Genomic DNA, 20,907 nt, shown 5'->3' on the forward strand with positions numbered 1-20,907 from the left:
AAGACCTCCAAGGTCCCTTCCAACTCTGCTATTGTATTGTATTGTGTTGTGTTGTAAGTACTACTTCTATTATGGGGCAGTTTTCCCAGAAATCAGAAATAAATGCCAGTTTCCAGCAAAATTGTCATGCAGGTAGTCCTCAATTACATTCAATGGCTGTTTAAATTACAGTGGTGCTAAATGAAGGAACTTACAATCATTACTTGAAATTATGGTCACTGCAGTGCCCCTGCAGCCACATGATTATGATCTGGGTTGTGCACTTACAATAGGTTGCTAATATCTCTGTGAAATGTGATTAGCATTTGCAAATTTTCCCTTCTGGCTTCTTCAGAAAGTCAGCTGAGAAGCCAGCAGGGAAGGTTTCAAGTTGCTTTGTTTTTACAGCACAGTGCATCAGCTCCCTTCCCCACTGTGGGCTAGAAAATCCAGAGAGGATAAGGCAATTGCTATGTTGTTCCAGAAAAATGAAACTCTCCTAGTATCATTTATCCAGTGCATCACACCAGCTCCCTACCCTGAACTAGAAAGAAAGAATGAGAGGAAAGTACTTGGCTAGAGAAAGTTAACTCGAATCACTGTGTTCCAAAGCTTCCTTTCTCCAGCCCAGCACATCGGTTCTGTGCCTACAAGGGAGCTGCCTATTCTCTTTCAAAAGGCAGCTCTTTTGCTCCATTTTTTAAGCAATTTTTAGTAATTGAGCAAAGCGATCACATGGATGCTTCACTTCATGACTTCAATGACCTACAACTGTAATGGGCAGGCTCCATTACAGTACCAAGTCTAGGATTACTTAATTGTGATCATATGATACTTGAAGCAGCCATAAATATGGGCCAGTTGCTAACAGCTCAACATGTGATTATGTGATAGAAGAGGGCACCCAAATATTGGAACTTTGAATCCAGTGTCATTAAGGCTTTGGATTCTGAGTCTGACAATGATATGGAGCTAGCTCTTGAGATATTTATGAAAGATGAGCAGTTGATGCCAGTTGAACAGCCAATTGACCAGGGTTCTGAGGCCAACACACCAGGCTGTTCTGAGGAGCTTGGAGTTAGGGCTGATATCAGAAACAATCCTCAGTTACTCCAACTCTTTGTGCCTTGCCTCATTTTGCCTCACCTCATTTCTTTGCCTTGTGCTTTTGGGAACTGACCAGTCACAACCTCTTCTATGCCTGATGATCAAATGATTCCAGAACCATTTGACCCCTCTTGTGCTGACTCCCTGGAACTTGAAATTCTTTATTTATCCAAGTTGCTAGACTGGTGGGAATTTGGTTACAAGCATGATTTTTTGTTACATTATAACTAAAAGTCTGCAATTGCCTCTTGTGTGTCTGTGCTTGGCCTGTGACAGGACATCTGTGTCATAAGTAGCTTTTTCAGAGTGCATTGTAACTTCAATTTGGTAGCTAAGTCATACATTGACGACTAGATGTAGGATCTACTGTATAATTTTAAAACTTAGATCCAACTTCACTACCAATCAGTGACAAATTGCTGACTCTTATTTTAGAATGACATCAATGATTTCTATATATAAATTCTATCACTGAAGGCAAATTGTCTCTTCCAATGATCCCAAAGAGTAGCTGTAGTCAAACTTTTTGCATCATGACAGGTCTTCAAACTAATTGCCTGTATTTCTATGTGGTTTCCGCAGTTCTCAGTGCTGTACAGCACCAGAGAAACAGCAAGTAGCAATCTTAGGACCATCAAAACTAATAAGACAGTATGTGAAGTTGTATGTGGAGCTGTTCAGGAAGGAGGGAAATGTTTGCTAACCTTTGCTCAAAGCAGTGGTTAGAGTGCAGTACTGCAGGCTACTTCTGCTGACTGCCAACTGACTGCAATTTGGCAGTTCAAATCCCACCAGGCTCAAGGTTGATTCAGCCTTCCATCTTTCCAAGGTGGGTAAAATGATAACCAGATTGTTGGGGGCAATATGCTGAATCTATAAACTGTTTAGATAGGGTTGTAAGACACTGTAAAGCAGTATATGTCTACGTGATATTGCTATTTAGTTCCTATACAAGTAGTCCTTGCTTACCAATGGCAATTAGGACTGCATCACAAAGTGCCCTATGACCACACTGAATTACAATGGCAGTTGTAGCATTCCTGTGGTCATCATTAGGCAGGTCCTGTGTGGTCATTAGGAAAAATGGCACATGATTGCAGCCAAGGTTGCAATCACATAAACACAAGGCAGCTGCCAAGCATTTTAAACCTGATCGTGTGGCTGCAGGGATATTGCAACAGCTGCAACCACAAAGACCAGTCATAAGTCTCCTCAATCAGTGATTTCACTAATTTGTTAAAAATGACTAACTGTATAATGTCTCCCAATCTGACAGAAAAGGCTTCTGAAGCCACAGGATTCCTGGACTGTGGAAATATTTTTTTGGGAAAAATTCAACTTTTTTTTTTTTAAAAAAAATATGTTTTATGTGATCAGAAATCCAAGATTTACTCAATGGCCTGTTATTGCCCATTGTATATACAGATGATAGCAGTAGTTAAGAATTATTTGAAGCATTTAAAACTGAGGTGTCAACTTTTTGTTGTCATTTGAAAAACAAAGCTGAATTTTGATTCATTTACTTAGCTACAATTAAATATAATTAACATAATTACTCTCCAAACAAAAAAATCATCTTCTTTCATATTCCAAGTTATAATTTGATAAAAACATTTGAGATTTCTGAGATCCACACTCAAAATTCTTGTAGCTATATGTAATACTGGATCCTTAAGTTATGGATCTCTGCCCTACCGACGTAGGAATGCATTTTTCCATTTGACATTTTCTTTCATATTTATGAAGGAACTTTGCTTCATATTCTTTTTCTATTAGACAGGCAGTGACAAATTATAAATGGCAGGACTTTTCATTATTATTTGTAATATTATTGTTTTTCCCCACAATAGTTAAAGTGATCTGAATACATTACACAGTTTGTAACATATTTTTTTTTTAAATGAATACAACCATTTTTAAGTTTGATTTAACTGGAAATCAAGTGAATTTATCTTAAAACCATTAAGAGCACAAATATGATTTCACTCCTTTCATTTTTGTTAGAAGCTTGACTCCAGTTTAACCATAATCAATTATTTTTCCACTAACAGATATATAAATGAGGTTAGGAGGGTTTAAACTTAAAGGTTTAAATCTAATCCTTTTCTCATGAGAAACTGACACTGATAATCTTACTTCGAAAGTGGCAGGAAAACAACAAAAAAACTACTAATATCCTGGATCAGCAAACGATTAAACTATCTTTCAAAATAGTCACTATTGCAGATTGTGCTCCTATTAGTAACATATAGGAGTCCTGTTCATCACAATCAGGGATTAAATCAGCATTGATATTATACAAATCATATTTAATGCAATCAGAATATTAATTACAAAGCTGTAATCAAATATATTTACCTGTCCTTTGAATAAACCCCTTATCTAATGCTATTTAATGGGGCTAAGGGAATATAGGAAAGATGATGCAACTTTAAGCATCATCTAGACTAGTTTAATTACAAATGTATAATTTTGGAAGTTATCTATCTTGTATCAATTTGCACACTTGGATCATCTTTAAGGAGTATAAACAACCTTTATATAAAATACATGACTTTATATTAATACATTTAATAAATCTACAATTGAGTTGAAAAATGGCATCAAGCAGCATTTCTATTTCAAATAAAGAATGAGGTACAGTACAGTATATTATGCTATATACTATCTCAATACAGTGTTAAGTATTTAAGTTGACGCAAATGAAACAGAAACAGTATTAATTCATTACAAAAAGAAATATCAACTTAAATGCCAGGAATTGATCCTAATTATATATATGACATCTACAGTGACATTCTAAATAATTATTCAAAATTGCATCTTGAAAGCTATTAAAATTTTAAATGAATGATACATTTTCTAACTATTATCAATCCTTTAAACATCTTTATCAAGCCTGAATAGTTTCATTTAATGTTGTTAATACATATAGAACTACAAATACTTACTTTAAAATTTACTAAATTTTACTATATATTTTTTCATTTGCAAATTAAAAAAACAGAAAACATATTTCTTTACCACAAAATAAGTATTTCTTTCGCACTTAAAATTTCAACTGTACTTCAATACAGACATATAAATATTATTTAGCAAGATAAAATAGATATAATTACATCTGTAATGTTTTCTTAACTTACATAAAGTGTTGACTCACAATTTCCAATGGCATATGGCCTTGTATATTTATCTCACTGCATGTCATTGATAGCTTAATTATTAATGATGTCAGTGAAATGTTATCTACCTTGTGTACAAATGAAACCAATATGGGCTTTATCTGAAACCCATCATAGCCAATTAATATACTTATGCTTTCAAAGTAAATTCAATTTGAAGTTAAAAATAACTAATAAAATCATTAAAGAAGAAATCTAGCGATTGCCAAGTGTAAGTGCAAGCACTATTTATAGCAGGAGCAAAGCTGAAAGTTGGTACATTTTTTCTTGCCGTGCAATCAACAAGCTGAGGGAATCACAATTCTAGAAAGAAGTGGTGGTTATCTGTGTCTTGATATGTAAGTGATTAATCTGTTCTTGGGCTAACTACTAACATTCATTGCAACTTGCTATTGAATTGAGGCATTAGGCTAGGTTGAAAATCTGAGATGATAGGTCACAACAGGCAGTCCTGAAAGGAAAGCCTCCATAATGGCCCAAGGGTCATGAAAACTGGTACGGAAGCAAAATGTCACTATTTCTCTGGAAATAATGTAAGCACTATTATGTCCTCCTCCATCACCTGCAACTAAAGAAGCCCTTATTAAAAAGTGGTAGCATGCCCATCCATAGATGACAGGGTTCTCACAATGTTAAGAAAATAGCATTAGCCCAAAATCTATTTCTCGCAGGTCATGATGAGCATTGAGATACTAAATATCAATGAACCACTGCAGAGATTTCAGAATATAAGATGAGATATTCTTTTCTTGTCCCTCTAGATTTATAATCTCTCAACTCTGGCAATATACATAGATGATAATAGTAAGAACAGCATAATTAAAAACTAAGCGAAATAAAACCAAAAAAGTATCAAATTCAAATATACAAAAATGCAAATTACTGACATTAAAATGAAAACAGTTCTAACAGTAAATACCAAATAAATAACCACTTTGGAATAAAAGCAATAGAAAAACTAGAGCTTAGAAAACCTAACACATATATATATAATTAAATCAAGTAAAAATCAAATGATATATAATAGTGTTTACTACTGCTTTATTTATTTATGCTAAAACAATTATGAAAATAGTCAAAGAGATTCCCAATATGTCTTATTTAAAAATCTAAAGTGCATTTGTATTGTGAAAAGGCATGTTTTTCTATGGTAAATGTTTTTTAGACATTTCAGGAATCAGCCATTAGATGGCATTAGTAGTCAACTAGTGATTCAAAGGGCTTCAACCTACACTTTAAATTTTTTTTCCAGTTCCTCTAAATAACTGGAACATTCCTCTTAATATTGGGCAAAATGAAGTAAAAAATAAGAAACATTATTTTGGGAAAGGAAAGATTTATTTATTTGCTTAGATCCCACTAAGCAATCAATAAGTCTTAATGTTGCAGGATTCAATCTGGGCCAGTCACCAGGACCAGAGGTTTTGACTTCTGAGCTTTTGGACTCATGCTGGAGACCATCCTCAAAGAACTTCTCTCTAGCTAGTCCAAAAGCTCAGATGTCAAAACCTCTGGTCCCGGTGACGGACCGAGATTGGATCATGCAACATTATCCTGAGACACATATATTCACCTTCATTTGTGAGTCCTGATGTTTGCTATCCTACATAAATTTATCTGGAAGTATGTTCCACAAAATTCAATAGTATTTATTCTGATTAGATCTATTTGTTTGCAGTGTTTAATTTTGAATGGATTATGACTATATAATCCTGCATTATAAACTTAAATAATAATACAATTGAACATTACCTATTATCCTTGTCGTTCAGCACTAATCCACACCGGCCTCTTACTATGCTAATATTTAGCTTTATAATATTTGCTACAAAGTAACATTTTTTATTAAAAAAGAAAAAAATTTCATTAGGAATCAACAAATTAATACATAATAATATAAACTTAAATTTCATTTATATAATATACACCATTAACACCAATGCTTATCAAGGTGTTCAAAATAAAAATAAAATTATGTAATGCAATGAAATAAAATGTTGGAAAGAAATAGTTATTGCCATTTAATCACACACCTCTAAATAATAGTTACATCTGCATTAAACCATATTATGTTTGTTAAAATATGTTTAAACCAGAGGTGGGTTGCTGCCAGTCAGCCAAACCTGTAGTAGCAGTGATGGGAGGCTCCACCCACCAAGCACAGAAGCGTCACGTGTGTGCGGGAGCGCATGTGGGAGCGCGGCCGAACCAGTAGTGAAAAAATTAGCAACCCCACCTCTGGTTTAAGATTACATACAACCCTACTAACAATACAATACAGTTTATATATTACAGAACACTGAAGGGTGGGGGAGGTTCTATATAGTTGAGACCTATACTACTGAAGGAATGTCTGTTCCTAAGAAACATATGGGATGATTGAAAATCATAATTATTGCACCAATAATATTAGTTGATCCACAAGTCATATGATTTTTAAAAAAACAACCACCATATTTTCCACTGATTTTATAAAGTCCCATCCAGGCCGTTGGATTTTTTTCCATTACTGAATTTTTTGACAGTATATTAGTGAAATTGTAATATTCAATACCTTGCAACATTTTACTCTGAAATATTCGGAAACAGTAAATATTTAGATTTTTTTGCAATTGTGTCTGTGTCCTAGTAGAACAACATTATTCAATAAAACAAGAATTATTCTTGTCCTTTCAAACTTTTTGAATAGATTTGAACTGGCAAAGGATAAGAGAAAAAGAGAAAATTTTGTTCTACAAGTGGAAATCTATCCAGGTAATTTGGAATCTATCCATATTTATAAAACTACCTACTTTATAATAATCAAGTACAGGTATAATGTCTAACTTTAATCCATAACTAATTTCAAAAGAAATATTCAGGCTTATCTAAGAAATATTAATTATATTTCTTATATAGCCATAAACTTCACTGCATAATTTAATGGCTTTGCTGGGGGAGGGATCTTTTAAGATGTTACCTATATCAAAGTTGCTTGTCATGTTCTCTACCATCGTTCATACTCTCATGTGCTCTATTTATAATCAGCAGAAATTCTACAAAGTAGATGAAAAGGGGGAGGAAAAATAAATTATTTCTTTGCTTCCAGTTCATACATTTTAATGATTATGTCCACAAACAATCCCATTATGTATTATGAACTTTGATTCTGTTGGCAAGGTATGATTAATTCAAAAAAATCTATAATAAACATGCTTATTTTAGCATATGATACAATAGTGGAATAGGGATGTGATGGCTCAGCAGTTAAACACGCTGAACTTGTCAGCGGAAAAGCTGAAACCTTGGTTTGAGACCCAAGCACTGCACAATGGGGTGAGCTCCCATTCCTTGCCCCAGATCCTGCCCACCTAGCGGTTTGAAAGCATGCAAATGTGAATAGATAAATAGGTACCACTTTGGTGGGAAGGTAACAGGATACCAGCTGCCTTGGTATATTGTCATGCTGGCCACATGACCATAGGAATGTTTTCAGATAGCCCTAAAGTGATTCCATTATTATATCCTTGACAAATCAAATCTATCCTCTTCCTAATATTAATGAACGTGAAGGATCAACAAAACATACAATGTTTCTAGTATTGTAAAGTAGGCCTAGTAATCTTGTTTGTTTCCCTAAATTAAAACGGAAATTTTAGACTAAAAATAAAATATGACTATGGACTGGGGATGAATAACTGACTGATTATATTTCTCTACTGTTAAATGTACCAAAGTTTATGGTATTTTATTACTTACCACTAAAGCATTTATAGTACAAATAATTAAACAACAATCACCAATAAAATTTGAACATTAAGAGATAAAATGCTAATAAACCATTATTATAGTAGCATCAACAAGGATGACAAAGTTAGTCACCGTATGCTCTTGCATAAAATCTGAATGACAGTATGAAAGAGTTGACAGTGTGCATTAATCAACAGTCAGGAACAGAAAGGAATTTATTCCTTATTTTCTTTGTTGTAAATTTATCAGGTATCTTTATATATGATAAAGTTAAATTTGTTATAGCCATCCAAAGTATGACATAGAATCCATTATACTGAAAAACCTGGGATTTATTAACATATTTTGAATATATTTCTACTTACTTTCATTTATATTTGAAAAGGGAAGAATAACTTCAACCAAAGCTGGGTTTGGACTATACCACATGATCTAGATCCACATAACTAAATGATTAATTCTATTAATCAAACAAAGCTTAATGGGGCTTGTGCTTTTGGAACTGAATATCACAACAGATTGATGGTGGTTTAGAAGAAAAGGAGGGAAAATTGCCACTGAACAAACTAGTTCTTCTTTTCCTGTAAAATATTTTTACAAAGAAATCATTTTAATTTATCAAAGGTATACTATTTTTTATCTACAGAACAGCACACATTGAGAAAGAGGGCTCTGGTGTTATATGTGATAATTAAACAATTTAAAAAGCATGAAAATAATTAAAAAACAGCTACAAAATAAATACAAACAGCAGCCTTGATGATTAATTAGTAAATTAGTAGAGCCAAGTAAGGGGGCCCTTAATACATTCTGAGCCACAGGTCTGGGTACATAGCCATGTTTTTAAAGCTTTGCAAAAAGTCAACAAGGTTAGGGCCATTTTAATCTCCAAGGGGAGAATATTCTACAAAGAAAAGGCTACAGCTGAAAAAGCCTGTCTTCTAATTCCCTCCAGTTGACACTCTTTGCCTGACAGGGTCTAGAACATGCCCAATATGTTGGGTCAGGTTGGATGGGTAGAAACTCTTGAAAAAAGGCAGTCCCTCAAGTAAATCAGTCCCGAGCCATATTGTTCTGACCTAGGCTTCCTGAGAAAGCATAAATCACAATCTTAGTCCCAAAAAACCTATTTTATTTAAAATTATAATCATTCACAGCCTTTGTTTCCCAAACAGTCTGTAAAGAGGACCCAGATTGTTGGGGGCAATATGCTGACTCTCTGTAAACCGCTTAGAGAGGGCTGAAAGCCCTATGAAGCGGTATATAAGTCTACTGCTATTGCTATTGCTATTGTAAAGAGTCTGACAGGTGTCTGCTCGAGTTGCCAAAGTCTTTCAGGGTAATGTTGATAAGCACCCACATTTATCTCCCTTGAAACTCTGTCAGAGACCTAATTGCCAATTAGTTCTGCAAGGCCAAACAAGCATAGAATCAAACAGGATTTATTAGAGCTTGAACTGACTAGATGAACTAATTGCTTCCTGCAAAGGCTCACGTCCATTTGCTCCTCTTTTATGTCTTATGGGAGGAGCCAATCATCTCCAAGCCTTACTCCCAAGTCATCCTTTTTGTCTTAACTATTCTTGCCTTCTGGCAGCTCTGCACATGCGCACACTAGACACAGGCTCACACTGCTCTTCTGCCTCGCTGATGTCAGGTTCCGGAGACTCCAGAGGCAGCACATAACTAACAGATGGCCCTGGCCCCCTGTCTGCCTCTGATGCAGAGCCCTCATCCAAGCCTTCCCCAGACTCCAAGACTGGCCCAGATTCCTCCCCAACGTCCTCACTTTCTGACTCTGCTGCCAACTCCATAGGCCGCCGGCAGACTACAAGACTTATAGGGCTTTAAAGATAACAGTATCTTGAATTGCATACCGGCAGCCAGTGCATCTCACAAAGTAATAGTATCACATAGGCAGTGTAGCTGGCACCATCTATTATTCATAAATTATTCATAAAGACACATTTTTCACCAATTGACGTTTCTGAATGCTTTTCAATGGTAGCCCTATAGAACATAAGCAGGAATTTAAAAGGGCATGGTGATGATGGTGTGCAGGGCCTCCTGGTCCAAGAATGGGCACAAACTGACACACTAACTCAGTGATGGGCAACCTTTTTGGCGTGGTGTGTCAAAAATCGGCAAAAAATCGAGCATAACTCGCGTTGTGTGTCACTTCGACAAAAACATAATTTTGCACAATTTATAGTTTAAACTACAAAAATATATAATTGCAATATAATTGTATTTAATAAACCAAAAACAAATTATTTAACATAGCTGCTTAGTAACTTCTTTGTTCATCAGTCGATTTCGTATGTTGCCCTTGATATTATTATCAGTATCACTTACCAACGGTCCTGCTTAGCAACCAAAATGTTGGCTCAGAAACTCTGGTATTGAAGCGTGCAAGTCTTAAAGCTGTCAAGTTACAAGAACCTTGCACCCCTAACCCTTTAGGAAAAAAAACCCAGGGGTCTTCAAACCTGACAGCTTTAAGCCTTGTGGACTTCAACTCTTCAACTAAAAGAGAGACTGATAAATATTAAAAAAAATAAAACCAAAAAGCAGCTACTGCAGTGGCTTAGAATTTTACTCAATTACTGTTGAGCCCATGGAAAGTTCTGCAGCCCCAGGAGCAAAGGAAGGGGGACGGAGAGAGAGAGATTGGCTGTTTGGGGTGCTTGAAACCACCTGGCCCTCCCCAAAGGAAACCCTCATTTGCAGGATGAGCCTCGACTGGCTCTGCCCAGCGGGGTTACCCCAAGCGCCATTGGGCAGCGAGGGATGCTTATCCTTTTTCCTTCGGCTGCTTCAGCTGGGACTTCAGACACCCCAAGGGAGGGACTTTATCGGGCCTCCCCCTCCCCACCCTTTGAATGAAGGTGTGATATGGCTCCTCCATCCCTGCTCTTTAACCCAGCCAGAATTACAGGAGGGCTGCCCCCGTTCTGCTTTCCGGGGTGGATCTTAGCTGAGGGACACCAAGACCCCAGAATGGGCGGGGGGTGGGGGAAGAGCTTCTTGACGGAGGCCACGATCGACTTTTGGAAGTTGTGTTTTCGTAAAATAAGATTAACCTTTGGATGTGTTTGTTCCGCTCGGCCAGCGGCGTTTTCTCCCACTTAATCCCGGCGGATCCTGATATCTGAGCTGGAAAACTGCAACCCCCCGGAAATGATGACGCCCCGCTGAGTAGCTGGGACTTGCAGAAAAAGGCTGCAGAGAGAGAAGCGTTCGATCCGTAATCCGTCTGTGGGGGGCGCTGGGGACAGGCCGGGCCCCTTCTTCCCACCTCTATCCCCCCACACTCTTGAGGGACAAGCCCTTTCCCCTGTCCCAATGGTGGAATTTGAGGCTACCTCTGCTTTCCCTCTCCCTCCCTCAGTTGTGCAGCAACGGCAGCGGCAGCTCTCAGCCTGGGCGGCAGTGTCACGCAGGCTGTGGAAGGAGGAGGAGGAGGAGGAGGGAACCAACCAAAGAGAGGCTTTTACCGAGTCTGCGCCCCACAGCCAGGACCGTCCTGGCGCCTCAAGCCGCGTTTCTTCCTGCAAAGCCCTTCTGGCGTCAAGCGGAACTCTCGGGTTGCCCGAAGGGCTTTGCAGGAAGAAACGCGGCTTGAGGCACAAGGACGATCCTGGCTGTGGGGCGCAGACCCGGTAAAAGCCTCTCTTTGGTTGGTTCCCTCCTCCTCCTCCTCCTCCTTCCACAGCCTGTGTGACGCTGCCGCCCAGGCTGAGAGCTGCCGCTGAAACAAGTTTGGGGAGCATGTGCGTGTCACCCGAAATGGCTACGCGTGTCAGCACTGACACGCGTGTCATAGGTTCGCCATCACTGCACTAACTGAAGGTGTGCAAAGGCTCTCATAGCCACAGCTGCCCCATGCTCTTCCAGTAAGAGCTATGAGTTTAGGAAGACTCCCAGACAGTGGGGATATTGCCACCACATCCAGAACTAGAGATGGAAGAACATTGTCTGTGGAAAGTCCAAATACCCACTTCACTCCAGCTAGGATTGAGTTGGAGCCCATTTTGCCCCATCCAGACCTGAATAGCCTCCAGACACTGGGTAGGACGTCCACAGCTTCAGACAAAGGGCCTGAAGTAGATATAATGCTGGATACCATTCATATATTGATATCTCACCCCAAACCTCACAAGGACTCACACAGTGGCCTCATGTATATGTTAAATAGGAAAGGAGACAGAACTAAGTCCTGAAGCACCCCACAAAGTAGGAGGCCCATATAACTTCCTGCCTATCGAACTGACTGAAACCAATCCCAGGAGAAGGAGAACTAGTACAATACTCACCCACAACTCTTAGAGCCAGCCCAGAAGAATACCATGATCAATGTATCGAATGCTGCTGAGAGGTCAAGAAGAGCCAGGATGGATGTACTATCATCCTAGTAGTACTATCATCCTGCTCCCACCAGAGGTCATCCATGGCTATAATCAATGTCGTTTCAGTCCCAAACCTTGGCCTAAACCCCAGATAATCTGTTTGATACAAGGTCCTCTGCAACTGCCACACAAGTACTCTGTCCACAATATTCTCTAAGAAGAGAAGATTTGAAACTGGGTGAAAACTGTACAGCTTGACTGGGTCGAGCAATGGTCGTTTGAGGAGGGGGCACATCACCACCTCTTTAAGAATTGGTGGGATTACTTTTTCAAGGAAGAATTAACTACCACCCAGACCCACTTCATCACCTCGTGTACAACTTTAATAAATCAAGAAGGCATGGATCTAATACACAAGTATCTGAATTAGGAGCTGATAACACCTTCTCCATGTCTTCATGTTCTTGGAGTTACATGCCTGAATATGTTTTTTCCCTCCCTACATTATTTTCATTTGAAATTAGGGAAGAATTTGTCTGAGATATTTTCTCGAATTAGTTTCTGGAAAAGGATTAAAACATAACTTCTTCTTGCCTTGATAGTAGCAATTCCTTCTCTCCTTCAAAGCCATTTCCTATGTCCTATTCCATATACCCTCTTCTTGTAACATGGTGTGCAGATGGAGCTGGATCCTTTAAAATTGAGGCTTGGGCTCAGAGCCATCATCATCCTGATTTAGTTTAGTTTAGTTTATTATTTATAGGCCGCCCTTTTCCCTGAGGGGGGATTTGATTTATCTGTCTACCTTCTCAGTTATAGACAACTACTATTGCTGAACCAATTGAAAGAAAGCTCAGATTTTAGAATGTAGCTTTCCTTAACCTATCACTCATTGTCTTGATTTAATTCCCAAAGGGATTTTCTCTGATATTGTTTTGGTGGATCAATTGCTTGTACATTGAGGGTGGCAACTAATTATTTGTTTTACATTAAATTTACTGTATATGCCACCCATCTCGCTATCAGTGGTGGGTTGCCATTTTTTTTAACTACCAGTTCTCTCGTGCACATGCGCAGAAGCATCTGGGTGGGTGGGTGGAGCCTCCAGCCACCGCCATTACCGGTTCGCCCAATTCGGGCCGAACCAAGAGCAACCCATCTCTGCTTGCTATCCAGAACTATTCTAGGCAGCTTACAAATTATACCTTCTCTTCATCTCATGTTGACGCCACTCTGCCAGTATGGCAGAGCCCTTTGTAGACAGAAAGTTGGGAAGCTCACTAGTTAGTAACAGAAAATGAATACTGGACTCTCCAAGATGTAGATAATCTGCTAAAGTTTATCCCTCCCCATCCCTTGAGCATTCAAGGACAGCAATTGAAAACAAAACAAATCAACAACTTAAAGGAACACTCAAAATATCAAACCAAGGAAGTGAATGGATTTGACAGCAACAATTTGAGGTTTGTTCTACTCTCACACTAGCAGACTAAATAAGACTTGGAGCCCTAGCTCTGAGCATATAAACAACTCATTCACTACAATAGTTTCCGGGCACTTCCTTTATTTTGATTTCCAGCAAAAGGAGATCAGCCTTTATAGTCAGCAGGCAATGAGCCTGCAGGGATTCATGTTATCCTTTTGTAGTTTACTAACAAGGTGGCCAATGTTTTCCCTTTACTATGAAGTATTATTAGTAATTATAATGGCTAAAATGAAAACTGGATTAAAAGTAGGTTTCAATTCTTGAAAATATGAATACCTGATTTAATAACTATCAATTTACATAATAGCCAGTTCTTACATGAATTACGTGCAATGAGGCAGAATTTTAAGAAATATTTAAAATTATATTTACCTTTTCTAATGCAAATTAGTTCATGTACACCACAAGTTCTTTCTCCACCTGTTGAAAAAACATTGAGAAATAGAAGTACTATTTAAAATAGATTATAATATTTATACTCTTATTGAAGTCTATACTCAGACATCAAAAATAACTTTATAATTTTTAAAAATAATTTAGAAAACTCAAAAATTCAAATTATAGTAGTTATTGGTTCCATATATGAATACATTTTCCATGAATTTCAATTTCAATTTCATATTAAACCAACCTGTTTCTTAAACAAGCATTATGCAGCTTAAGCAAACATTTACAGTATAGACAATATTTTGCTGTGCAAGAAAAAGTTCCTAGCTAATCAAAAGTTGTTCCATGTAGGTTATACTTCAGTCAAAAACAAAACAAAACAAAAAAACCAAATCTCCAAGGATCTGCTAATGCTACTCTTATTTTGATATAAATATTATTTTAACTTGACATGTCACATTTCCTCCTCTAATTGATTAGATGTGCACAGAAAACAAGAGAAGATGGATATAGAGTATGGAGAAAGAAATAGAAGCAGGACTATCATTGGTATTGATGCCATTTGAATCATTTGATTTTTGAAATACTAGCATATCAAATTTAAGCAATATTTTCACATTTCTGCTTTAATATAGGAATCATACAATTATTAATAAAATTAGCTAGTTAACAATAAACAAGTATTAATAAAAAGATAAACCCATTATCTTTAAGCTGCTTAAACTGTAGAGGAAGTGCCAGCAAACATTCTATGAGAATTAGCAATAGCAATAGCAGTTAGACTTATATACTGCTTCATAGGGCTTTCAGCCCTCTCTAAGCGGTTTACAGAGTCAGCATATTGCCCTCAACAACAATCCGGGTCCTCATTTTACCCACCTCGGAAGGATGGAAGGCTGAGTCAATCCTGAGCCGGTGAGATTTGAACAGCCAAACTGCAGAACTGCAGTCAGCTGAAGTAGCTTGCAGTGCTGCATTTAACCACTGCGCCACCTCGGCTCACCTCTAATTATGGATTAGAGGTTCCCAAATACCACATGCTTAGTATCTCAGTAATTTTTTTCATGCCACTCCTAGAACCCTTGCTTAACAACCACCACAAAACACGTAATAGAATCACATGGTTACGTAATGATTCACTATACAAACATCAAGACTTACAACTGAAATTGCAGGCTCGATTACGGTTGTAAATTGAGTACTGCCTATATACTAAAAGGCTTGTTCAGGCTATAATAATAAGAAATTAAAATTAGCAATCTGGATAGTCTGTAAATTTAGAATAGCATTATAAAATACAAATACTATACAAACATATACTGTACATATAAGCACATATATTATATACACACATATACTCAAGCTACACATACACACACACATGCATTTTCATAAATAAAACAATAAAATTATCCAGAAGAGATTTAAGAATTATAAACTTCTAATTACAAACTCCTGTCAAACCTGAGAAAAATGTAGTACAATAGTTGACATAGCAACTATGTGAAGTGTACAATAGTTCACTTCAAAGTCAGAATTTAATGCTGAACCTGAGCCACTTCTGGCGATCCATACTCCAGTGGGTGCAATTGTGCTTAATTATTCTTTGCCTGATTTTTCAAGTCGCCATGCAAAACCTGGTCATCTTGTATGTTATTTCAGGGCTGATGTCAGAAAGTAGAAATTGCTGGTTCTGTTGATTGTTTTATCTTTTTTGCTAGTCAGAAGTAAGGTAATGAGAGCACTTCAAAGTTTTTTGTTTGTTTGTTTTTTGTTTGTTTTTTTAAGCAAAACTTTTATTTTCCATTTTCATAACATATAATCACATGTATACTATTACATAGCCAATATCATATTGTACTAATTATTAATTACATCAGTTCGTCTTGCCATCAACTCCCGGAAAAAAAAAAAGAAAAAAAGAAAATGAAAACCAATTATTGGTTCCTCTGCTCTCCATACACCCTATTTATGCCTTATCCATCCCTTTCTTCTGCTTGTCTCCTCCCCCTCCCTACTTCCTTTCTTCCCTCCATCATCCTTTTCTACTCTACTTCCCCTTCCTTTCTCCTTCTCCTCTCTCCTCTTTCCACTCCTCCTTATTCTCCTCATCTTCCCCCCTTGCCCTCTCTCCTATCCTTCTCTTCCTATCTTTCTTCTCTACTCTACTTCCCACTCTTCCTCTCATTCACTTGGTGTATTTCAGCTTGTGAGCAAATTCCATTCTATGTTGATGGTATTTATACTTCCATTTAAATATACATAATATATCTTAAAGAGAAAATAAGAGAGAACAATATACATGTACAATCATATTATTTTAAAATCTCCCGTCCTAGAATGACTGAGATAAATGGCCTGCCGGAGAGAGCGGAGGCCACGGGACAGGAAATGGGGTCCACGGGTACGGGAGTGGGCCGGAACATTACGGTCATGACAGGGAGGGGCAGGTACAACGGGAACTTCAGGGCTAGCCATTACCGGGGAAGGAGGGTCCGCTACGTCACAGCGATCCCTCCTCCCAGCCCTGTTAGCTCCACTCCAGGACCAGATGGCGAGAGTGGTCAGGGCCCTGGTCTCAGGCTGTTGTTGCTAAATGCCAGGTCTGTGGTTCACAAGGCTCCCCTCGCCCGGGACCTAATATTAGACGAGGGGGCAGACCTGGCATGTATTACTGAAACTTGGCTGGGCCCGGAGGGAGGAGTCCCCCTCACTGAAATGTGCCCAGAAGGGTTTCAGGTGCTCCATCAGCCGCAACCCCCCGAAGGGGTGGGGGAGTGGCTGTCATCATCCAAGGGTCATTAGTTCCTCGTAGGATCCCTGCTCCGGAGCTTGTCGGGAGTGAGTCCTTGTTCGTGAAGTTGGACCTTGAGGGTCAAGTGGGCTTGTTGTTAACGTACCTTCCTCCCAACAGTGTTGCAACAGCCCTCCCCTCGCTCGAGTCAGTAGCCGAGCTGGCAGTAGAGTTCCCCAGGCTTATATGGTGCTGGGGGATTTCAACCTGCCTTCGGTCGGTGAACACTCAGATGGGGCGCAAAAGTTCATGGCTTCCATGACTCAAGTAATCCAGGGCCCGACTCACTCAGCAGGTCAAACACTTGACCTCGTATTCCTCTCGGAGCAGTGGAGACGTGATCTAGATTTGAGGGGCATTAAGATCTTGCCCTTGTCATGGTCTGATCACTTCCTACTGAGGCTTGACTTTTGGAAACCAATCCCCCGCTGTAGGGAGGAGGAACCGATTAGGTGGTTCCGCCCCAGGCACCTGATGGACCCTATGGGATTTCAGACGGCGCTTGGAGAAATACCTGATGCTCTCGTCCACAGTCCAGTAGAGTCCTTAGTCGCTGCTTGGAATACAGTGGCGGCGGGGGCTCTAAACCGGATTGCACCTTTACAGCCTCTCCGAGGTAATGGATCCAGGAGGGCTCCTTGGTTCTCCGAGGAACTCCAGGAGATGAAGTGCAAAAGAGACGCCTACAGCGCTGCTGGAGGCCAGTAACTCTGAATCAGACTGAGCACTGATGAGAGCCTACATCAGGACCTATCTCGTGGCAATACGGGCGGCGAAATGTGCGCATTTTGCCGCTCTTATTGCATCCGCTGAAACGCGCCCAGCTGCCTTGTTCAGAATAGCCCGCTCCCTCTTGAAAGGGAGGGATGTGGACGACCCTTTACAAGGTAGAGCTGAGGAATTTGTTCAGTTTCTAACGGATAAAGTCGCTTGGATTCGGACAGATCTGGACTCCAATTGCACGGTACCAGCCGAGGTACCGGGGGAAGGTCTTGAGCGGATTTCCTGGAGCGAGTTTCAACCTGTTGCTCCTGAGGAAGTGGACAAGGCCATGGGAGCGGTGAGTGCCTCCACCTGTATACTGGACCCGTGCCCCTCCTGGCTGGTCTCGACCAGCAGGGGGGTGACACGTGGCTGGATCCAGACGATAGTTAACACCTCTCTCCGGGAGGGATCCTTCCCGCACCTCTTAAAGGATGCGGTGGTGAGACCCCTCCTGAAGAAGCCTTCTCTGGATCCAGCCATTTTGAGTAACTATCGTCCAGTCTCCAACCTCCCCTTTGTAGGGAAGGTTGTTGAGAAAGTGGTGGCCTTTCAACTCCGGCGGTCCTTGGATGAAACCGATTATCTGGATTCCTTTCAGTTGTGCTTCAGGCCTGGCTACAGCACGGAAACTGCTTTGGTTGCACTGATCGATGATCTCTGGCGAGCCAGGGATAGGGGTCACTCCTCTATCCTTGTGCTTCTTGACCTCTCAGCGGCCTTCGATACCATCGACCATGGTATCCTTCTGCGACAGTTGCGAGAGGTGGGAGTGGGAGGCACCGTTCTTCGGTGGTTGTCCTCCTACCTCTCGGACAGGTCACAGTCGGTGTTGGTCAGAAGGCAGAGATCGACCCCTAGGCCCCTCAATTATGGGGTGCCACAGGGTTTGGGCCTGTCCCCCTTCCTATTTAACATCTACATGAATCCGGGTGAGATCATACGCCGGCACGGGATTAAATATCATCAATATGCGGACGATACACAATTGTATCTGTCCGCCCCGTGCCAATTCAGTGAAGCGGTAGAAGTGATGTGCCAGTGCCTGGAGGCTGTCAGGGTCTGGATGGGAGCGAACAAGCTTGCACTCAATCCCGACAAGACTGAGTGGCTATTGATGCTCCCTCCCAAGGATGGTCCAGCTATTCCATCTCTTAGCCTGGGGGGTGAAATTATACACCCCTCAGAGAGGGTTTGCAATTTGGGAGTCCTCCTGGATCCGCAGCTGACACTAGAACATCATCTGTCGGCTGTGACCTGGGGGGCCTTTGCCCAGGTTCGCCTGGTGCACCAATTGCAATCCTATCTGGTCCGGGAGGCCCTTCGGATAGTCACTCACACCCTCGTCACCTCAAGACTGGATTACTGTAATGGGCTCTACATGGGGCTGCCCCTGAAGAGTGTTCGAAGACTTCAGCTTTTCCAGAATGCAGCCGCGCGAGCAATTGTGGGTGCACCTAGGTACACCCACGTTACACCTATCCTCCGCGAGCTGCACTGGCTTCCCATTGGTCTCCGGACACGCTTCAAGGTGCTAGTCATTACTTTTAAAGCCCTACATGGTATCGGACCTGGCTACCTGAGAGACCACCTCCTGCCAGTTACCTCCCAGAGACCTATTAGATCGCACAGACTAGGCCTCCTCCAGATTCCATCTGCCGGCCAATGTTGGCTGGCGACTCCCTGGGGGAGGGCCTTCTCTGTGGCTGCTCCGGCCCTATGGAATGATCTCCCCGTTGAGATCCGGACCCTCACTACCCTTCCGGCCTTCCGCAAAGCGACCAAGACCTGGCTGTTGAATTATCCAGCCCCATCTTATGTTATGAATGTTGTTGAATTTTTAACTGTTGTTTTTTATTTTTTATATCCCCCCTTTCCCTTCTTATTTGTAAGCCGCCCTGAGTCTTCTGAGAGTGGGCAGCATACAAGTTAATTAAAATCTAAAAATCTAAAATCTAAATCTAACACCCCGCCTAATATACTTCCTCCCACCCTCCCCCCCAGCCCCCCCGCAACCTTCCCTCCCCTGACTTCCCAGAACCAATACACGGTATAAATCTTTAACAAAAACAGTTTAAAATATATTTGAAAAAAGAATAAGAAATTAATAACATCTTTAAATTGAACTTAGCTTCTTCTTGCTAGGCTAACACTAAACAATTTATATCCTTCGTAATCTTAATCATACACTATATGGAATTTCTTAGTCCCATATTTATTTTGAGTATAATCAATCCATTTTTTCCAGTCTCGTTTATATCTCTCGTTTGAGTAGTCCTTAAGATATGCAGATATTTTAGCCATCTCGGCTAAGTTTGTGACTTTCAATGTCCATTCTTGGATAGTAGGCAAATCTTCCTTCTTCCAGTATTGTGCCACCAACAATCTAGCTGCAGTTATCAAGTGCAAAATCAAATTAATCTCTACAGTTGTACAGTCAGTAATTATACCTAACAAAAATAACTGAGGGGTAAACTTTATCCTTTTTTTAAGAACATTTTGCATAATCCACCATATTTTTATCCAGAATGCCTTAACCTTTTTGCAAGTCCACCATATATGAAAATATGTAGCGTCCCTAGAGTCACATCTCCAACACTTAGATTGTAAATTCGGATACATAGAAGCCAACTTTTTAGGATCTAAATGCCATCTATAAAACAGCTTGTAAAAGGTTTCTCTCAAGTTTTGGGCTTGTGTAAATTGTATGTTTCTTACCCAAATCCTTTCCCATGTATCCAGCATTATTGGTTCTTCAATATTTTGAGCCCACTTTATCATACAATCTTTAACTAATTCTGTTTCAGAGTCCATCTATATTAATACATTATATAGTCTTTTTATATGCATTAAACTTTGATCTCTTATTTGTTTAAGTAAATTATCCTCGACTTACATAAAACCAATTTTTTGATCTGTTTTCTACCTGGCCTGTAGCTGTCCATACTGGAACCATGTTTGGATTACCTTTTCCTCTTTTAATTCATCCAAGGATTTTAATTGTAATACACCTCTTTCTAGGGTAAGAAGATGTCTGTAAGTAATTATATCCTGATTTTGTACTATGTTCATATTTTCTATTGCATGTCTAGGAATTGCCCACATGGGTATTTTATCATTTAATTTGTAAAG

The 20,907-nt window shown here is 39.8% G+C and overlaps 1 protein-coding gene across 3 annotated transcripts in view; it reads right to left on the bottom strand.

The window, feature by feature from the left end:
* Positions 1 to 20,907, bottom strand: part of SYT14 (synaptotagmin 14) — an 86,968-nt gene that overhangs the window by 57,618 nt on the left and 8,443 nt on the right. For all 3 annotated transcript variants that reach the window (XM_032216671.1, XM_032216670.1, XM_032216673.1), the window contains exon 2: positions 14,205 to 14,252. In XM_032216671.1, coding sequence (XP_032072562.1) covers positions 14,205 to 14,252 — 48 coding nt within the window. The remainder of the gene's footprint in view (positions 1 to 14,204; positions 14,253 to 20,907) is intronic.

This window comes from Thamnophis elegans, chromosome 4 (genome assembly GCF_009769535.1).
Source record: "Thamnophis elegans isolate rThaEle1 chromosome 4, rThaEle1.pri, whole genome shotgun sequence".
NCBI classification, from domain to species: domain Eukaryota; kingdom Metazoa; phylum Chordata; class Lepidosauria; order Squamata; family Colubridae; genus Thamnophis; species Thamnophis elegans.